General features: G+C 36.4%; 1 protein-coding gene across 1 annotated transcript in view; it reads right to left on the bottom strand.

The window, feature by feature from the left end:
- Positions 1-23,313, bottom strand: part of LOC140144217 (uncharacterized) — an 86,240-nt gene that overhangs the window by 46,527 nt on the left and 16,400 nt on the right. The window contains exon 2 of the mRNA XM_072166033.1: positions 5,187-5,282. Within this exon, the coding sequence (XP_072022134.1) occupies positions 5,187-5,282 (96 nt within the window). The remainder of the gene's footprint in view (positions 1-5,186; positions 5,283-23,313) is intronic.

Here is a 23,313-nt window from a genome sequence, read left to right as displayed (position 1 = left end):
TGCTTGAACAGGCATACAGTTGTAAATCAATATGGTTAAATGATCTGAATCTTAAGCATACACACTGGAGTATTTTACTGTTAAACTGGATTCAAGGAGTTGGTCTGAAACCGAACATGCACACAGTGTTTAAATTTAATCACCTACCTACACAATTGTTCATAACTAGACGTAGTAAACCTCTTGTTGAAAATTTGAGCAGATCAGGCATTATGTATTTGGCCATTCTCTTGCTTATGCAAGCAGGAGATTGTGAGTTAAACCCAGGGCCCTTTGATGACTCCTGCTCAAAGTTTCCATGTGTTGTTTGTAATTTACCATGTACCTGGGAACAAAGGGCTATTCAATGTGATGAATGCGAGGGTTGGTACCACTCAAGTTGTATGGGAATGAACACACTCAATTACGAAGTGTTAGGAAATTGCAGCATCTCCTGGACCTGTTGTAATTGTGGCCTCCCCAATTTTTCCACCTCACTTTTCTCACAATGGACTCTTGAAACATCAAATAGTTTCTCAAGTTTGAGTAATGTTTCTGAAGATGATGTTGGGCCTCTTAGTCCACCTGTAGCCTCATCATCTCCCAAGTGCTCTCTGCCGAAGAAACAGAAACCCACCATCCGTAAGTGTAAAAAGCCCCAACCCAAAAGGCAATTGAAGGTCATGGTGGTAAACTATTCAGGGCCTGCATTCACCCCAATAAAAAGTCATCTGGGGCCGAAATTTCAACTAATTGCAGGTCTTTGAATTTGTGCCATCATGGAACTCTAGACTTGTATGCATACACCTTGCACCTTCTTGGCAGCAACACACACAAGTACAAGGCAGCTGGAACTTTTGAAGAACTGACCAATCGTGCTCCTGCAATAACAATAAATCAAATACACTGTGTCTGCACTGGGTATGACTCTTTGTGCATCATGTCCACATATTTTTTGAAAGACCTGTATTTGCAGATCGTACTGCTTTGTGAAATGGGCCCCTCACTATGCACCACTAAGGCCTCATCCCCATGACATAGTTCAATCACTTCAAGTAAACAGTCATAGTGCAAAATTTGACCTCAAGTTTCAGAGTATGAGTTTTTGTACCCAAATTTTCAGAGGTCATTCAATGAATGTGCAAATGTATTGGGGTTACAGAACTGTGCCTTGACTGATGAGCATGTTGTGGATCCTAGTGCTTGGACGTCGTACAAGCGCATCGATCTGACAATTTCATCTGTTCTTTAGAAGATTTCTTTATTCATGTTCAGACCCAAACCTCATAAATACATTCATACTTGCAATTTGAATTGAACTGAGTGGTATAGACTAGGATTATTCATCTACAGATAAAGTATGCAAATCACCTCATCAATATTCATGAATGCAGCTTGATGCTACTACACAGCACTATACTAAACTTGGTAATTTTCAAGAGTGTAATTGTACGCGCTTTGCCGACTTGGAGCTGCTTTGTCTGTTCTGTAATTCGTAATTTTGAGATTTTGTAAAAAGAGAACATATTTCATATGTTTTTTATTTTTCGCTACTGCTGTGTTGAACGCGAAATTTAATGTTTTACAAAAATTTCCACTTTTAAAGCGAAGGGAAAAAAAGTTTTCCAGGCCTAACCGACCAATACAAGCTTTTGAGAGAATTGGTTTTTTACTTTTTGCTAAAATCATGTAAAATCACAGCCGTCTTTCAAAATATGTTTCCAAAAAAAATCATCAAATTTTCAAGCTTTCATTGATATTTTAGGGTCATTTTAGCCGCCAGAAACAAAAATCGACTGACGACCCTACTTGAAAAGTCCCGATCCACCCGTAAAACAGGGTTTTTTTCCAGTCGCCTTAACTACTTGCCATCAGTAACCACCCAAAGGGTAGAAGTTTCATCATTGAATTAAAATAGTTGTAAGTTGAACTTGTGGATTATTTGCTCATCAAATGCACTCCTATTCATTAAGTGTATTCATTAATACTCATAAATGTACTCATCAATTAATATATTCATTTATACGCATTCATGTACTTATCAATATTCATTTGTATTCATTTATACGCATTCATGTACTTATCAATATTCATTTGTATTCATTTATACTCATTCATGTACTTATCAATATTCATTTGTATTCATTTATACCCATTCATGTACTTATCAATATTCATTTGTATTCATTTATACGCATTCATGTACTTATCAATATTCATTTGTATTCATTTATACCCATTCATGTACTTATCAATATTCATTTGTATTCATTTATACTCATTCATGTACTTATCAATATTCATTTGTATTCATTTATACCCATTCATGTACTTATCAATATTCATTTGTATTCATTTATACTCATTCATGTACTTATCAATATTCATTTGTATTCATTTATACGCATTCATGTACTTATCAATATTCATTTGTATTAATTTATACTCATTCATGTACTTATCAATATTCATTTGTATTCATTTATACTCATTCATGTACTTATCAATATTCATTTGTATTCATTTATACTCATTCATGTACTTATCAATATTCATTTGTATTCATTTATACTCATTCATGTACTTATCAATATTCATTTGTATTCATTTATACTCATTCATGTACTTATCAATATTCATTTGTATTCATTTATACTCATTCATGTACTTATCAATATTCATTTGTATTCATTTATACTCATTCATGTACTTATCAATATTCATTTGTATTCATTTATACCCATTCATGTACTTATCAATATTCATTTGTATTCATTTATACCCATTCATGTACTTATCAATATTCATTTGTATTCATTTATACGCATCCATGTACTTATCAATATTCATTTGTATTCATTTATACCCATCCATGTACTCAGCTATTCAGTATGTATTCATGTATCATTAATGTACTCATCAATATTCATTTAATGTGCAGATGATCCAAGTATGAATTTAATCAAACAGTGTACAAAATTATAGGGTTACTGTTTATTAGCGCACTGACTGAGATCAAATTAATAATAACAACAAATGGATCATTGAATGGATAACTAGTGCCGTATTCATTTCTTAACGAAGTCATTTTGGGTGGGCGCTGGGCGCTTATTCTTTACATTGTGAAATAGTCATCAATCACATAATTATTTATAGTTACTCACATTAGTTAGTGCCCCCTTAAAAAATGGTGTCCAGATATGTCCAGGGCATCAAATGGCGACAGTCCGTCAGTCGGCAAATAATATACGATTTTGAAGTCATAAAACTTTAAAATAGGGCTCAACCGATTGTCTACTCATCCAATATCTATATAATATCAGCCGATATCCGATCCGATCCGAATATCGGCCGATATCCGATCAGATCTGATATTGGTAACAAAATTTAAATGGTAACTATTTTCAAGACTGCACACACGATTTGGACTGCACAATAATAACTCTAATTTAAAATATTCTTTTTTCAATATGATGGTCAGCCAGTCTATAACATTGGCTTGGGTATAAAGATGTCTACAGCCTGTCTCAAAAAAAATTGTGCAAGTGAAAAGCGCCCTCTCTGGCAATTAGAAAATACCGTTGTGAAATAATGCTTACATCAACGTCAATGGTGTAGTCTTAGCTCTCAAATGCCTTTTGTTCTGTTCAATTTGCTTGTTTTAATCTCGAGATATGTTTAGTTAAAGACGAAAGGGTAAAATCACAATTGTGCCACTTTTACTATGGAAGAGGGCTTTACATGTAACAGTGATAGCATCAAGTTTATCAAGAGTTCCTTCATGAAATCAAAAGAATACACAATACAAAAGGTTTTTGACTGTTTTTACTGTTTTATTATGATGCAGGAATGATGATTCTCTTTTTCCACTTAAAAGAGATTGAAAGATAAATAAATATTTCACATTCTGTTGTAAAAATGGATTTCACATTCTGCTGTTTTGCATGTGCATGTCAATTATTTTATCATGGTAAATACTGTTCTCTTAGTTACTTAAAAAAGACAAGCAAATATTGCGCACTTATACATGTTATAGGTTAATGAACGCATATTACTTGTTGGGAGAGATATTAGACAAAATAATGCACGCGTGCTGATGTTCATGCGTCTAATGCGTGCGCCCCGAAAGGGGGAGTGCATTAGACGCATCAGCATCAGCTATCATTGATTTACATGTACAGCTCTCTTCCCTAGTAAAAGTGGCACAATTGTGATTTTACCCTTTCGTTGTTAAATAAACATATCTCGAAATTGGAACACATAAATTGAACAGAACAAACGGCATTTGAGAGCTAAGACTCGCCCGTGACATTGATGTAAGCACTATGTCACAACAGTATTTTCTAATTGCCAAAGAGGGCGCTTTTCACTTGCACAATTTTTTTTGAGACAGGCTGTAGTTGGGTCACATTATATGAATGCAAGTGTGTTACTATACAGAACATCCATTTAGAAAACCAACAAATTCCCAATTTAAATACTATACATATGTCATAGATTTTAATGTGTTTATGCCTCTACCTGTTGAAGCTATGCAAACTCGTCCCTCCTATACAACATGACAATATAACATTCAGGAATTGATTGTGCCCTAGATAACAGAAACTCATTTTGCTCGTCAGTAAATGCGCACGTGTCGCGACGACACATTAACCTGAACTGTAGTGATTGATTTGTTGTGGGAGGCAACACTGGATCTCATGTTACTGTCTTCAGGAAATTGTCCAAAATTACTAAAACAGGAACCGCTCATCTTCAGACATCATTTAGATAATGGAATAAATGACCGCAATAATGTCAGCTAGATAGTTACTAACCTACAGTTTTTGTTAGAGAAGAACGGCACTTGTTTACCTTTTGAGAGTGTGCAGAGCGTAAACACGGAAGAGGGTTCTGATTGGCTGAATCAATCGTCTGACAATCATAGCTCAACAGACCGATAATCTAATTGGCCGATTGTGCATCAAATCGTTGGTCGAATAGATGTCCCTGGTTGAACAGAGAAAATGAGTACCCCCCCCCAACACAAATACTTACTTGGCCATTTACCCTAAAATAAGTCTCATTCATGTCCCTGGTTGAACAGAGAAAATGAGTACACCCCCCCCAACACAAATACTTACTTGGCCATTTACCCTAAAATAAGTCTCATTCATGTCCCTGGTTGAACAGAGAAAATGAGTACACCCCCCAACACAAATACTTACTTGGCCTGATAACCATTGTGCCGTCTTTATTGATAATCACTTGTTGTTGAACTGGTGCCGTACCACCCTCCACACTCATAGTAAACACCTCGGCTCCTGTCAACACAAACAACAAGCACATCATTTATTAAATGCTTACATAATTATATTATGCAAACAAGGCGGTTCTCGAACCACGAGTCTCGCCTGCTTTTGCGACCACCTGCTTTTTCAATTACTTTTGGTAGAGGTAAATGAATTTGGCGGTTATCGGCTGGGCACGATTATCTGGCTGATGGTGACTGTACCCACCAAGTGTCATGCCCATGCAACAGTTTTACTAATTTGACCTCAGATGACCCCTGGTGACCTCGAAATGACCTTCCAAAAATTAGGCTTAAAATGTTGACTGTACCCACCTAGTTTCATGCCCATACGACTGTTTTTACTAATTTGACCTCAAATGACCCCTGGTGACCTCGAAATGACCTTCCAAAATTTGGCTTTAAATGTTGACTGTACCCACCAAGTTTCATGCCCATCCAACAGTTTTTACTAATTTGACCTCAGATGACCCCTGGTGACCTTGAAATGACCTTCCAAAAATGTGGCTTTAAATGTTGACTGTACCCACCAATTTTCATGCCCATCCAACACTTTTTACTAATTTGACCTCAGATGACCCTGGTGACCTCGAAATGACCTTCCAAAATTTGGCTTTAAATGTTGACTGTACCCACCAAGTTTCATGCCCATACGACAGTTTTTACTAATTTGACCTCAGATGACCTCTGGTGACCTCGAAATGACCTTCCAAAAATTTGGCTTTAAATGTTGAATGGACCCACCAAGTGTCATGGACATATGACAGTTTTTACTAATTTGACCTCAGATGACCCCTAGATGACCTCAGTGACCTTGACCCACTAACCAATACAAACCGGTTCTGTCTCGGGTCAAGATGCACCCACCCACCAAGTTTGAGGAACGTGCGACTCATAGTCTCCGAGAAAATAGGCGGAAAGCAAACTTTAACCAAAACTTTAACCAAATTTGTCACATACACACACACATACACAGAAATTAAACATTAAACCATGCTTTATGGATACAAAAACTTTTCAAGATGAATTACAAACTATTTGATTGCTGTGAGCACTACACAGAATGAAGTTGATTTTCACCCAAAAACTTACTCCACACACTTAATGGTTTTAATGAACACGTATTACTTGTTGGGAGATAAATTAGACAAAATAATGCACTTTTGCTGATATTGATGTTTCTTATTACGAGCCCGAAGGGGGAGTGCATTAGACGATCAACATCAGCGCAAGTGCATTACTTTGTCTAATTTCTCGAGCAACTAGTAATACATGTTCATTTTAAAACCTATTTCATACATGAGAAGAAAAAACTTATGATTTTTGCTTTTTTTTTAAAACAAAATTATCACTAAAAATATTGGAAAACAGAACCAAATATAAATGCATCAACTCGCCCAAAAAATGAATCAACCTACACGACACGAACACGTGTGCAAGCACTGCGCGTAGTACGCGGAGTGCACAATATACACAATCAATGCATGGTTTGGATTTTTCTAAAGATTTCTCTGATTGGTTCGCGGTATACGTATCTAAGAGTGTATGAAATGACAACAATTATAGCCCTTGATTATTGTTTTTTATTCAGTATAATGTCAAGTTAATTCATGTAGAAGTAAATATGAATAAATAAATAAATGAACGAACGAACGAACAAAATAAATAAATGGACAAATAACAAGTATGAAATAAAATAAATCAACTTTCCTGAATAAATAAATAAATAAAACAATACAAAAAAAAAGGGAAACAAGATTACTTTTAAAGGTAGCAACTATTTTAAACTGTTGCGATTTGGTAGTTCACAGCATCTTGCGAATGGTAGTGAGCTTTTGGCAAAATTTGTATTGATCATTTCATAGCGAGTGTGTAAAAGAATTCAAATATCACAGATATACTTATTGTAGGTCCTGTGGTTCTTGAGTTATGTTGTAAAGAGGGCTTCAGAAACAATGCTTTGTAAAACACACATAACTCATTATCAACAATAAATCAAGCAAGTTTTCAATTAGGCATGGGGTATGAACGTTTGGACAGTATTTATTTTGGGACATTAGAGCACATCAGACATATCGAATTGCATTCTGAATACTGAAGAATGTCATTCTGATATCAAATAATTTTGATTTTTGAAATTCGCAGTTTTAAAATACACATTTTATGGCAAATCATTAAAAATTGATATTTTTGATATTTAACAGTACTTGAAATAAACTTTATAAATCTGATGATTTATACTTAAAGTGTATGTAGGTGGGATGAAAAGCCGACGATCAATTGAAAATTTTGACCTTTCAGTATTGAAGATATGGATTTTTTTTCCCAAAACACAAAAAAAATTAGGTCTTTTTGGGAAAAAATCCATATCTTCAATATGAAAGGTCAAAATTTCAGTTGACCGTCGGCTTTTCCTCCATGCTACATACACTTTAAGAATATATCATTAGACTTATAATTTACTTGAGGACTCTAATATCAAAATTTGAAAAATATCAAATTTTATAATTTGTCATAAAATTTGTATTATATTGTGATTTTCAAAAAATGAAAATTATTTGATATCAGAAAGACATGCTCCGTATTCAGAATGCAATTCGATAGGTCTGAGGTGCTCTCATGTGAGTCATGTCCCACAAAAATACTGTCGAAACGCAATAAACGCTCATTTTAGATCCTAAAAGCATTTTGCACTCAAATATTCAGATAAATAAAATACAATTGCCTTCGATGCCCCTACCAGTTGCCTTGATTCCCTATTAATTACTGCTATTATTTTTATGTAAAATAGATGTGCCCTTTCAAAATTGCCTTATTTTGCAGCCTGATATGATATGAGGAACTTTTTAACAGAGATCCAAAGGCTTGATTTAAGTAATGTCAGTCCGCCCCATGTGCACAACATTTCTTTGGAGGGGGAAAACACCTTACCTCAAGAACCGCGAGAGCAATGGAAAAATAATGTGATTATTAATATTAGCTTCCTTGATGAGATCATTAATTTTAAAAGAAATTTACTAAGTTTTCACTTTTATGGCTAAAATTGGACAAATATGGCTACTGTCATTCCAATTGTCCTACAATCAGATTTGACCAAACCAAAAATAATTCATGGAAGTCAGCACCCAACAATACTTTTTTTTTCTCTAAATTGATTCTACTTATTATTTATCACAGTAACACCAACCAAAACTCAACTTTTCTAATATTTTAATTCATGGAAGTCAGCACCCAACAATGCTTTTTTTTTTCTCTAAATTGATTCTAAAGTTTATTATTTATCACAGTTACACCAACCAAAACTCAACTTTTCTAATGGAAGTCAGCACCCAACAATACTTCTTTTTTTCCTCTAAATTGATTCTACTTATTATTTATTACAGTAACACCAACCAAAACTCAACTTTTCTAATATTTTAATTCATGGAAGTCAGCACCCAACAATGCTTTTTTTTTTCTCTAAATTGATTCTAAAGTTTATTATTTATCACAGTTACACCAACCAAAACTCAACTTTTCTAATGGAAGTCAGCACCCAACAATACTTCTTTTTTCCCTCTAAATTGATTCTAATTATTTATTACAGTAACACCAACCAACACCAATCAACTTTTCTACATCATCAAAACCAACATTTATAGATTTTTCAAGTTTTTTTTACAACTATGTTCCTGCATTTAATAATCATAAACATATTTGGATACAACATTTATAAATACGGTAATACCAACTTACGGCCATTTTTGACTTGTTGTCACAATCCAGAAACAACAAACAATCCAAAGATCAAATTATCCTTGAAGAATTCTTTCAGTTCACACAAATTGCTTCACCACAACAATACTGTCAAAGTTTCTATTCAATTCAGTCAATGTTTCACTGTACAATGTAATGCTGCACAAGTTTATCAGTCATTGATTGGTAACAAGTAGAATTATTAATTATCACTTGAGTGCAGGTTGTAAATATGCAACAGGACCGCTCCACTTCATACGAACCACCAACTAAGTTTCATCTAAAGTTGCACTTTCTGTGTCACAATAAGCTGTGCACAACTGAAGAACATTAAAGTGCAGTTAGAGAGATGTAAATGGTATAGATCCTGCTGCGATGAAACAAACCAATGTAAGCAACCCCTTTTTATTCAATTGATCTAGTAACAATGCGCGATCCCCTCGTCATGAATTTCCATTGCACGCCTTAATTCCCCCGTAGATAAGTCTCACCAGGGATTCACTGACGCGCTAACAACCGATTGTTGCACATTTCCGCACGCATGCCACTCACTAAAAGCTGTGCTAAACAGGCAATGTTTGGTGGCTACCAGCTGATGTATTCAAATCAAAGCATCAACTAAGTTTTCCTCCTCTCATATAGCTAGTCCTCCCATGTCAAACTAGTTAAACTACTTCATGTATATTCCCCTGCTCTCGTTTAATCCCGCGCAACAAAGATATATTCAATTTACAGAAGCACTGCAGCGCCGTGTAGCATTATGATGCATTAATAAGAAAATATACAGTAACAAACTCTGTGATGACGACGAGGACGGCTACCGGGCCGGCAACTGTCAAACCACTTTACATACGATGGATATTATCCAAGTCTAGTGTCGGGCAGCAGGATTGACCACACGGCCCAAGGGGACAATTGATACATGCATGAAGCATTGAAAGCGAGCCAAACAAGCCTCATGAATATTCATTATGCATTCAGCAGCCAATATTGGCACCATAGGGAACTGACTATGCATAGGGAAAGAGCAGGTCCCAATACACACTGCTTGCATCTATAAATATGTATGCAGGACTTAAGCTAGCATGCATGCGATGGGGCAGGGAATGATGAATGATATGGAAAAAAAAGAGGAAAATTGAGTTGTTGAAGCAACAGCCTGGACTTGTTAACAGCCCGATTCACACTGTAAGATAAGATTTCTCTTTCTCAAGCTAGGGATGGACAATTCACTTAAAGGCTGGCCAATATGTTAAACTATTACAGCCTGAGTGAGAAACATGTATTATCTAGGCAGGTATGACTTAAAATCATAGGATGTTATAATTCACCTGCAATTCAGATCTTATTCAATCTTACTGACAGACCAATTCAAAATTGATAAAATTCCCCCACCCAAAATCAAACCTTACTCCCAAGCTAGCAATATAATTATAAAGGCAAAAAGAAAAGTTGTTTCGTTAAATCTTCCACCTTCTGCAGAAAATAATTTAATGTAAATGTTTGAAAAAAGAATACTTTCTCCTAAAAAAAAAGTAGTTTGGTTATTTTCCACCTGCACAAAATAATTTAATGTAATTTGGAAATAGAATACTTTCTCTTTTATAATAACAACTTTGTACATGTATTTTAAAGTTATCATCTTCTGAATTCTTAAAGGTGGGCGATCATTAAAATATCGAGTGATATTGCTCCAGCGGTTTTGATATTATAAGAGTCCATATTACATTGGAGCATTGAAAAAATGTTAAAATTAGAGCATTGGACCTAGACAACCATTGTCCGAAATAAAGAATTTTATTGTTCTCTTCCTACCTGTATAGTGTGGATGGAGTCAGTGAGCCAGTCAAATAATAATTATGTACCCATGTGTAAAAGTTACTACAAGTGAGAACATATAGAACTTCAAACAAAAACATAACAATGTCCCATAGAAAAGAAACACTTCAAGTTCCGCTGGTGATGGTTACTACTTTAAAATTACCAAGTTTATGTTCACCTTAGAAAGTCAGGAAAGGGGTGTCAATCTGGTCACACAAGTAGCAAAACACTTACTTTACCCTGCAAGTACAGGTTATTTAAATAGTTTAACCCCCTGTGATATACTTACACTAATCTCTTGTATATGTATGCATTTGTTTTTGAAAACATGTCGAATACTAAACATTTATGAGTGAAATGCTGAGCATATTATACTGCATCCACACTGTATACATAAAATCACTATTCATGAGAAAACAATAAACAACGCATCATTTTTTCGTTTTGTACGGAAATAAGTCAATAGATCACGACAACCTGCCAATAAAACCTGTTCACATGAATCATAAAAGTGATAGTTATCCCATGAGTAGACTCCTTATAATCCCACTCACTCCTGAGCATAGGCTCTTGAAATCAATACCACACCAAATATGACTCCCTCCCAACACCTTCATTGGGCTATGCCAGCTGAAATACATACACCCTCTATGGAAGACATGACCAAATTCTTCCCAACACAGGGGGTGTGGATTTTAAATGGAGTCATGCATTCAGGTAACCCCATTTGAAATTCACACTCCCTGTGTGGGAGATTAAAGTCAGATCATGTCTTCCATAGGGGGTGTATGGATTTCAACTGGCATAGCCCATTTAATCATGCATAGGCGCATCCATCTCATCACAACCCCATCCTCTAGGATCTCAAAAATCCTCAATGTCAGTAAAGTACATTAACCATGACCTGAACGTTGCAATGGGAGATGAGACTATTGGCTCATAGTGTCTCCTGAGGTACAGACCCAGCTCTCCACCCTATTTTATCACAATCTTTTCTACAACTGCATCTAGCACCATACTTCATCTAGAGAAACTATTTAAAATGAAACAGGATCTCCCCTCTCATCATAGAGTCCATCTCGGCTTTGGAACATCACATCAACTTTATCATCAATAAACTTTTCCTGATGTTGGTGTTTTCCTCATTACGCTACCTCATAAATATGCATGGAGTGAATACTAAGGTTTACGGGCAAGAAAGACCTGTCTGCAATAGCTACCCTATAGACATTTTGGCCATTTCTGCAAACTCCATATGTGACCGTAGCAGCACGAATGAGCCGTAAATGTCCTCAATTGTATTCTGAGTTACAGTGTAAAATGGGCATGAAGGTCATATACATAGGTATTTCAATTTGGTGCTACGTGTATCTCATTAAATGAGGTACACGTAGCACCCAATTGAGGTACCTATGAATACGACCTTCATACCCATTTTACACTGTAACTCAGAATACAATTGAGGACATTTACGGCTCATTATGCTGTACTGTCACATATTGTAACTGAGCTTAAAAAGAAACTTATAATTTTTCACAACGTCATATCTTTAAATCCGGTCTATCAAATTCTACCAAAATTACACACAGGTTTACTTCAATGCTCTACTCTTAACACATGTCAGTACCGTAACCAAACAGTTATCCAACTGACACAACAGCAAAATGCACTGACATGGAACAGCTTCCTGGACCACATTCACAGCCCAGCCGTGTTTCATGAAAAAAGTGTATGAAAAGCAGAATGCAGCACCGTTTTATCATCAGAGCAAGGATCTTGTGTGCATTCTCACAGATTTGGTGTGCTGTGTGCCAAATGTTGGGCTGTGAAAGTGGAGGAAGTCCAGGAAGCTGTCCCATGACAGTGCATTTTGCTGTTGTGTCAGTTGGACAACTGCTTGGTTACTGACATGTGTTTTGAGTAGAGTATTAAAGTAATCCTTTGTGTAATTTTGGTTCATTTTGATAGACAGTATTTTAAGATATGACCTTGTGATTCACAAGTTATAAAAAATTATAAGTTTCTTTTTGAGCTCAGTTTATGTATGAATCTAAATATGTGATACATTCATGACAGCTATTGCAGATAGGGCCTTCTGGTACTAAACCCTCGAAATATGCATCAGCTGAATTTTAGCACACCTTTGCCTCTATACTGCTTTTATTCTCCTGTATAGTGTTCCCAAAACTTGTTAGTACCATGGTGCAGCAAATACACCTACAAAGCACCCAAAAATTATCAAAATGTACCATTTTCAATGAAACCACCACGGAAATCACCCGATTGTGTGCGAAAACAAGTTGATGGCAACATGAATCCAAGTCCGTCCCATATATAATTGGCCATTTTAGGAAGTGGACATAAAATACACTGGTAATTTTTAGATTCATCAGGAGCTCCACGCACAAAGAAACAAGCTAAATATTCTTGACTCTTTTAAAAAGAGAATTTCACTGTGAAAATTTCACAAAAATGCACCAATGCACTTGCCTTCAACTTGTAAAAGCAACCCAATTTTAGGCAAGGGTGTGGCAAGCAATCTTCAAGTACCCCAATTGGGTAGCTTGAGTACGGTACAGCATTATTCGCTGATCGCATGGTCATCTTAAAATGAGCTTTTACTCGCAAAGTGCATGCTCTGTGTGCGTGCCGTTCGCCTGTCAAACGCACGCTTTGATTACCACGTGTGCGTTGCGAAAGTCTTCTGGCGCGTTGCTAGAAAAGCACGATAAACAAAAATGCACATTTTGCGCATGCGTTTGCAAGGAGAACCTCGTTTTGGTAGCAAGATGGCGGATCCGTGCAAAGGGTGAATATCATCGTCTTCTCCTCACCTATGGATATGAACTCCCCTCTCTATCTCCCTCCCTCGTTAATTTCAATCTCATCACTCACACTTTAAACAAAGGAGCAAGTCAACTGCGTGCAGCCCAATTGGGTAGTTTTACAGTAACCCATTAGCATCACTATCTTCTTCTTAGTACCCATGGATATGAACTCAACTCCCTCCCTCGTTAACTTCATTCTCATCCCTCACTCGACTTTCCCTACTTGAAAACTAAATATTTAAGAGCTTGTGGCCGTATAGAGATTCACAGGGAATTAGAAATAATTGGAGCAAAAAATTTACACCCATGTAGAGAGAGAGAGATAGAGAGCTGTATAATATGATGATGTTGATAGCTGGGTGGATGGCATGCATCCCTTGGAGTGGAATACTTGATCTATTTGGGACAAGATTTCACATTTCTTGAATCAAATGTATGTATTAGAGGGACAGTTAGCATATATGTCACTCGCAAGTGTCAATTGTTGGCTATTTGTAAATCAGACGTCAATATGGCGTTACTTGCAACTGGTCAAAATGTAGGTAAAATGATTCTGTTTACTAGCTGATCTGACTGAATTAGTATCATGAGTTGGTATTATAATTTTTTTCTTTCAAGTAACCACAAATCTGACATACCATGTCATTGAATCTAATTGATGAATAATTGGCTTTTTTTAAAAACAGTTTTTCCAAGGGGTGCAGCAATTATGTGTACCTGCCAGGGCTGGTAAAACTACAGGGGGGGGTACCAAACTTTTTTGGCAAGACTCAAAAGGGGCAAAGTATTTTAATAGTCAAAAGGGGGCCAAGTGTTTTTTTGGCACAGATTTTTTGAGGCACCTTTTGTATCAACACTATAAGTGTTCAAACACAATTTTCTGCTCGCACCACATGATTTATTAGACAATTTTAGGTTTAAAATTTGGCTTACCAAAGTGGTATAGAGGTATGCTGCTAAATTTCATAAAATCCTGACAAAAAAATCTCCCTTCTCATCCAATTCTTAAGAAAATTTGCAAAATATCTTATGCAAGCCATAAATGCAGCACAACACAAATTATGCACTTGAATTATGCATGCATACGCCAGAGTGGATCGAAATACTGAATTTCCAAACCAATATGCAAACCAGCTTATCAATATTCATTACTTCATGCATAATAATTGGTAAGGGAAGACTGTTGTATTTGGTGTGACTGACTGCAGGTGATGAGATGATTTATCGCATACTGAAATGACATTTTCTGCTCACGGGTCTTTTGGTGTCAAACTGCTTCATTCACTTAAAAACCTTCAAAATGTCTCTTCCATGCAGTGGTGGTGCCAGGAATTTTGTCAGGGGAGGCAAAGTGAATTTCGGGGAATAAACCAATTTTGTGCAAAATTGCTGCAAAAAGTGGACATTTGTCGCAATTTTGGGTTTTTACTGGAGGAAACAGGGAGCAAGAGTTCTGAATGGGGGGTTGCCTCCCCCTCCTGTGGCACCGCCACTGCTTCTATGTGAAAATGTCTGTGGTTTTGAAATATGTGGTTTATTTTTGTTTGTCTCAACATCTCCAACTTATTCATGAATATTCATTTGACATTGTAAGATTCACAGGGATCTTAGTTCAATTTTATGGCAAGGCCGGGTTGGAAAACGCTCCATATCTGGTATCCACAACATGTCATAACATTAGCTTATTCACGACTCATTACTATACTCACTACGTTACACGAATTTCAGGTTCTTTTTGCAACAATGATCTTTAATCAGCTAAAATAAGCAATTTTGTAAGAACGTTATCGTGTACACAACTTTGCAGGAGGCTGCCATTTTCCAACAAGTCTTTTTTACCAGTCGCAAATAAACAAATCGGGAAAGAAGTGAAGGACACCATCAAAAGTCAAAAAAATCTTTTGGACGTTACAGACATGATTAAGTAAAATATGTGTAACTTGACACCTAACTTTCGGCCGAAACAAAGTATAGTCATTAAAAACTAGGAGTATCCCTGTTTTGCATACTTATAATGCATGTAAAGTAATTTCTAATTTTAGTTTAATTTTATTATGTCTAGTCTTCAGCAAGCATTTATGTCCACATCATTGAGGTCCTAGGTTCGAACCCAGTTCATTTCAAGACAATTTTGTATTCATTTGATCATTTTCCATTCCATACAATTTTTTTTCTTACAGGTTTCCCCGGGGTACTCTGATTTCCTTCTGTATCTAAAACTGGGCTTCAAAGGAATATAATTGAGTCCACCTTTACTCCCTGGGACAAGTGATAAATAATGTACATTTGAAAATGGCGCAAATGGTTGAAATAACCGATCAAGTGCCAACCTATCCAAGTACCCAACCCAATCCGCATTTTAACATTTACAGCTAATTATTTGTTGAATGTTGATGCAAAAAGACTTAAAATCAACCTATGTTTTGCTTGGCTGTAGATGTATACCAAATTACCACTTATGTGGACATGCAATTTATCACAATATTTTTACATAACATAAGAGTGGGAAATTAATGCATGAATTATAATGTTCTAATCATATTTATCATGCATGGCTAATAGGACTGAAGCCTCCTCTGAATAAACCAGCTGCTGTATGGATAGCCTCATTAATATTCATCGTATAATGCATACTTAATGAGCCAAACTTAGCTGATGCCTTGGCTGCAGTGCCATTAAAAAGTTACTGGTTATTTGCATAATTCATAAGTCCATCAAATACAATTATACAACAACGGTCTCATTAACTACCACCATCATGTATAACGAGGTATTAGATTTAAAGTCCATACTCCCTCTGTGGAAGATTTAGCTAAGTCTTAAAACAGAGGGAGTATGGGTTTCAAGCTCCGTAGAGGTACAATTACCGAATAGGGTGCAACTTGCTAGACTTGAGTCCAGTTCTCGTTTACGGAGTTTAGGGTTAGGGTTTGGGGTAGGGCAGTCTTGTAATAAGACTAGTCGAGTTGCACCCTATTCGGCAATCGCTCCCAAGTAGAATTTAGCAATGGGTAACTTTGATTCGAAATAGTTGTGGAAGATAAGGCTAAATTATACAGGGGGAGTATGGGTTTCAAAATAATGAACCCAAGCCAATTGATTCCATTTGAAACACACCGTATACATTCTCCCACTATTGAAGGCTTTATGAGAAAGCTGCATCTTCCACAGGGGGAGTGAAGATTTCAAACGGAATAGATCAATTGAGTATAATTTATAAAGATGGATTTCTTGTGGACACTACTCAACTAATAAATATGCTAATTAAATGCCTGTGTGTTAATTGGCCTAACTAACCATGATAACTGTCAGTGGATAAGATTGCCCACTACGACAGAATGTAATGTAGGGTGTATTCGTCTTTTGTCACAGAACAACCTTCAGGCCCGTACGCGGCAGAGGTTGGGAGGGGGCAGCAACAAACAGCACCCTAAAAAAATCCACAACGGTCCACTTGCCAAATTTTTTTATAAGGTCCAAAATTCAACCATGGAACAATTGTACCAAACAATGAAAACGCTCAAAACCATCCATTTATTGTGTTTTTCAAAATCCTCATCTAGTGTGCAAGTACTTTCACATTTTTTTTCATCCTACATGTACAACCTTGATCAGGCCAAGAAAAAAAAATTGTTTGCTTGCCCTCAATTGAATTTTAACAATTGGGTCGGTCGGTCGGGATTTCTTTTTTTTTTTTTTTCTTTTTTTTTTTTTTTAATTACTAGGAAACTCTAATGTTTGTATTAATTAAGGCTCAAAATATGAAAAATCAGACAATTTTAGTGTCAAAATGTATCAACTAATATTAGAAAACAACTAAAATGTTGAACACAAGCTCTAAAATACATTTTTTTTTACATCTTCAGAATGCAAAAATTTGAAAAGAAAAAAAAACTTTTTCAGGAATTTCCAAAAATAGGGTCGGTATTCTTTTGTACAGTAAATAGAAAAAAAAAACTTTTTTTCTGATTTCAAAAATTAGGGTCGGTCGGTTGAGGGCAAGCAAACAACTTTTTTTTTTTTGGCCTCACTGCCCACTTGAAGTGCCTTGATACAACTTGCCAAACTTTTCTCCTATTTATGCATTTACATGCAAGCAACAAGCGTAAAATACCATGCTCATGCATAATGGATGAGGGGAAAACTTGTTGCCATGACAACTCCCCAAGTCTGTGTTCCATTTATTTCTCATCTGAATAGCCATGCATGCTGGACACTATGCTTGTGGAATAATTTGTCCGCAAAAATCGAAAACATGGGTGTAGCGCGGTAATGTAGTGCCATCCGTTATTCGACTGATCATCTGTTGAATGCGTAATGTCCTAGGATGATAACAAATCTGATTAAAGCAGTTGGAGACGGTCCTTTCTATAGGCCTAATGTCAATTACATGCATTGAATTCTGTGCAAAATATCAGTATGGAAATCTCTTTCTCAATTTTTTTTTTGAGAGGAAAATGAGCACTCATTCCAGCCACTTGACCATTGCTTTGACATTTTGAAACACAATACATCATACATGGAAATGCAGCATGTCCTAGATATTGCAAAATTGCTCTACTTTCTCCCTCCCTTACTCTAGATCTCCTCCAAGACTGTGTGGGCAGTGGTCGTTATCAATATTCACTGTTATTGCTTGAATAGTTCTAGATATTAAAATCAATACCAGAAGTATTTTAATATGATAGTTTTTTAGGGAAATGTTATGGTGTGATGCCAGATGAAGTCCGATAACTGATGAAGTCTGCTGGATTGCGATGCAACATAACAAAGTGAGAACTTGCAACATTTCAGTTCCAGTATTAAATTTAATTTCAAAATAACATGTTTTAAACTAAAATTATCTACACAAAGATGTTGAACTTCAGAAGCATTAATTATTGACCTGATACTGTGAACAAAACTAGCTTTGTTATGAAGGGAGGAAGGGCATTGTTGATTATTTCCTTTTTCCAAAATATCAATTTTATTTTGACCCACTCACACCTGAGGGAGGGGGCTAGGTACATGTATTGTACAAAACATTACATTTCTTTAAAACTGAACTATCGCGATATTTACATCGCACGTTATACTCTTCCGATTCACTCTTTTCATGTGCATTTACAGGTAGGAAGGACCTTGGGCACAGAAAATAGGATACGGATTTATCATAACAAAGGAACAAGCTCCGAGATCCAGCGTGAAAGTCATGGAGCGTGGAATTGTCTTATTTACATAACAAGGTCTAACATTTTTAGAGCTTTAGAGCCAACTTTAGAGCCAACGCCCTTAATGTCAATTTAGTTGAGAGCGGGTTTCTCATGAATAGTTACTAATACATTGAGAGGACTTCATTAATCTTATGATTTGTTCCCTGAAAAAGGACAGTGGTACATTCATGAAGTAAACAAAAAAACTTATGTCTCAAAGCCCATGGCAGGTTCACAAGCGAATGCAGAATGCGTTTTTTAAAGTTTTTTATAGATTTTTTTTTAAACTTAAATTTTGAATGTCATTTTTGAGTGTTCAAAAGTACACAGCATAAAATTGTGGTTGATTTACGCATTTTAGTATAAATATCAATTGTTTTAAAACCTAAACAATGCTGCTAGTATCAAATTAAGTACATTTTCTTCCAAATACATCTCAGAATTTCATGATTTTATGGCAAAAAAAAGAAGAAAAAAATGAATTTGCCATTTCAGCTAGAAGAAAAACGAAGGCGTGTGGCGGCTTTGAGACACAGCTTTTTTTTGGTTTGGCCTGAGTAATGATTTCCTCCAAGAACATAGAAAAAAAAAATCAAACCATATGCATAAGCTCTACAAAAACAAAAGATAGCATCTAAACTCTCCTGTTCTGCTCCGTTGCACCCATTTCTTCATTGAGCAAGGCAGAACATTCAAATGATCAAACGATTTCTAAAGTGATTCCCCTGTTTTTCCCTCATCCATCTATCAAAGTAGACCGAACAGAGCATGGCCCCCTTTTCTTGCCCATGTTAGCCGCAGGGCTGTACCGTATAAATTGCATGCATATATGCACCGGTGTCATGCATATACATAGCCAATAAAAAAACGACTCACAGACAAGTCCAAGCTCACTGTTAGCCACTTCTCTCCGCATGCTTAATAATTTTTACAAAAACCCAGACTGCAAAATTAATCATTACAAATTTGAACATTTCACGCGTCGGAAATATAAAGTGTTAATCCGATTGTTTGATTGCAAAGACAGGATTCATGGTGGATTTGGGGGCAACATATAAACAGGAATAATTCACATTAGAAAATTTATCTTTAACAAAAAAAGGGATTTAGTGGTTGAGAAATTAAATCTCGCAGACTGGCCGGACAAAAGCAAGCTTAATGGGCTATTCCGATTAAAGTCCACCCTCCCCCTGTGGAAGATTTTAGAAATATCTTCCACAGTGGGGGTATAAATCTTACATTGAATGCACATTAGTCAACTCTATTTGAAACTCACCCTCCCTCTTTGGAAGATTCATGTTGAATCTTTCTCAGAGGGTGTATAAACCTCAAATGGAGCTGCTTAATATTCATTTCAAGTGAAATTCATACTCCCCCTGTGAACAATATTTCCAAAATCTTACACAGGGGGATTGTGTATTTTCAATAGAACACCCAATCTAATCAATTGCTATGCATTAGGAATAAAAAACAAAGCTGCGTGGATAAAGTACCCTTTAGCAGTCTGGCTGTTAATTTACATAAAAGTAATTTGCATGGTAATTCAAGGAGACAAAACAAGAACTGCTCTTCATCATCTCAATACTGGTATTTGCTTTCAAATATAAAGGGGGAATAGGTTGTTAAGAATGTTGACTTCACCCAGGCCTCAAAAAGGCATGAGTCTCTTTTTCAAATTTACTGAAAACTTCTTAGGAATGAGCTCATGGCTCTTCAATTTCTAAAGACCATTTTAAAGTCAAATTGCGTTTTACATTTCGTTTGACAAATATGCAATTGTCCCGATTTTCATAAAAACCTATAAAAATACTTGTTTCAAGAAATGACCATTACTGTACTGTACTGAACCGTTCTTACTGCCAACATGAACAAAGTTTGTCATTATTATTGTGACAAAATATTTTTGTGGCTGTATGGGTAAATTCAACACTTTTAAAGTCTCCACATGTACTTTTAAAATGCCAGCCAGTGAAAATTCACTGACCATCCAGGATTTGTACCTGGGACTTCCCACTCACCAGACCGATGCTCTACCAACTGAGCTGAATGAGTGAGATTTAGGAAAGAGTGCAGTGATTTTATTATATATCCGACTATCATTTAGGCCTTCAGTTCAAAACCCGTCCTCTATCATCTTTTCATCCAAGAAGCTTAGAAGAGGTTATGGAAATTATTCCGAAGATATATGACTTCGGAATAATTTCCAACAAAATGCAAGAAAATAGACATCACAAAACTTCATACATGTAGCAATGACGTTTTGTGATGTCTATTTTCTTATGCATTTTGTTGTTTTTTACTTGATATGTTTGCCTATATCTCGATTTCAAATTTGTCGCCTTGACATCCATGGACCGTGTCACACATTTGAGATGGAGAAATAAAAAAAATTCACTGACCATCAAGGATTTCAATCTTGGACCTTCAGATCACCGCATTCAGTTTTGATGAGGCTGTTGATCTGGTTGCACAGGGTTTGAATTTTGTTTTGCAGTGCAAGAATCAATCTTGATTCTTGCAGAATAAATTTGCCGGAATCATTTGATTCTTGCAAAACTTCTGTGTAAACTACAAAAGTTCACAAGAATCAACTAGGATTCACACAAATCTGTTTGAACGAGAATCTTAGTGAGAATCAATTCTTGGATTCTTGCCGAAATACTGATCCTGGTTGCACACCGTAAGAAATCCATCATAGTGTACAAACGGTTTCTACTACCCTGGTCCTCGTCCAAGTTTATGAATTTATAATTAGCACTCGTATGTAAACCATGCATGAATGAATGAAATGGTCACACTCACTCATTAATTAGTGATATTTCAATTTAGCATGTTCAGCTGGGGACTGAGGCCAGTAGACATGTATGTTTGATGTGGTTTATACTGTATACTGGTCAAGACTTAACAAATTCAATGGTTACACAATGCACAAAAACCTGATACTTATTAGATTTTCAATAAATCACCATAACTTTTCTGTGATACGGAAAACAGACACATGTTTTAGGAATGTTCTCTGTATGAATTCCTAAACCATGTGACTCAGTGGTGACATTATGGGGGGGGCAAAGGGGAATTATGTAAATTTCCACTTTTTGCGGCAATTTTGCACAAAATTTGTCGATTCTGCTCCCCCCTTCTGTGATACGGAAAACAGACACATGTTTTAGGAATGTTCCCTGTATGAATTCATAAACCATGTGACTCAGTGGTGACATTATGGGGGGTGGGGTGGGGGGGGGGGGCAAGGGGCATTTCCCCCAAATATTTTCTTTCCCCCCTTTTTGAGGCAAACCACTCAACATTATGTAAATTTCCACTTTTTGCAGCAATTTTGCACAAAATTTGTCGATTCTGCCCCCGCCCTGAAATTCACTTCCCCACCCCCCTTGGGGAGGATTTGAACCTCCAAGAGTCTGGTATTTATTCCAAGCTATTACGTAAAAAGAGCGCATGTCGCAGCTGACAAGTGTATCAGTTTGATATGGATACTATACACCTGATTGCCCTCAACATCTATTCTATTCATTGCCTACTGGGGATGGGTTGGGTTGGATTGGATGTTTGTATAGTTGTTTGTTTCAATGTTGCAATATTGGCACTGATTAAGCTGCTGCAGGCCTGCAAATTGCATTGTGTCTGTTTAGGTGTGTTTTATGTACAATTTTAGCAATTTGACCTGCGGGTCACCATTAGAGTTTGAAATAAAACCTTCCTTTTTTTTTTTTTTTTTAAGATTTACCGTACAGTCAAGACCAAATTGATTGGAGATATTCAGTGGATTCTGTTATCTTTGTCTGTTACTATGTCACATATTTCATGTCTTACAAACCTTGTTACTGTGTTTGTCCAGACATGTGTCCATCTCTCTTGAGGGAGGGGGAAGTACGTTTCAACCTTATGCCAATATCACATTTGCTAGCGGTAGCCCATGGGATGAGGTAGAGTGTGTGTATATGGAGCTCGCTAGCAAGAATAGAGTCAATACTAGCATGGTAGCAAAACATTCCCATGCGTGGTGTACATGTACTCCTCAGAAACGGGAATAGACTCAAATTAATTGCACAGTTTGTAATTGTTGATGATATGGAAGCATGCATGCGCATGTTCATTGCATAATTCAACTTTTACAGTCGCCACCACAAAAAAAATATAATCTAAAAGCTCATAATCTTTTGATCTTAACTCTATTCAAATCGTAACCCAATGAGGTAGAACCAAAGAGTACCGACTCCACCATGTTTGTGTGTCACTCTTGAAGGGCAAATAGTGTACCTCCTAATGACGTAGAGTAATGAGGTAGAACCAAAGAGTACCAACTCCACCATGTTTGTGTGTCACTCTTGAAGGGCAAATAGTGTACACACCTCCTAATGAGGTAGAACTCCTAATGAGGTAGAACCAAAGAGTACCAACACCACCATGTTTGTGTGTCACTCTTGAAGGACAAATAGTGTACACACCTCCT

The sequence above is a fragment of the Amphiura filiformis genome, unplaced genomic scaffold (genome assembly GCF_039555335.1).
Source record: "Amphiura filiformis unplaced genomic scaffold, Afil_fr2py scaffold_45, whole genome shotgun sequence".
NCBI classification, from domain to species: domain Eukaryota; kingdom Metazoa; phylum Echinodermata; class Ophiuroidea; order Amphilepidida; family Amphiuridae; genus Amphiura; species Amphiura filiformis.
The sequence above is the reverse complement of the archived record's forward strand: the minus strand, read 5'-3'. Positions and strand labels throughout refer to the sequence as shown.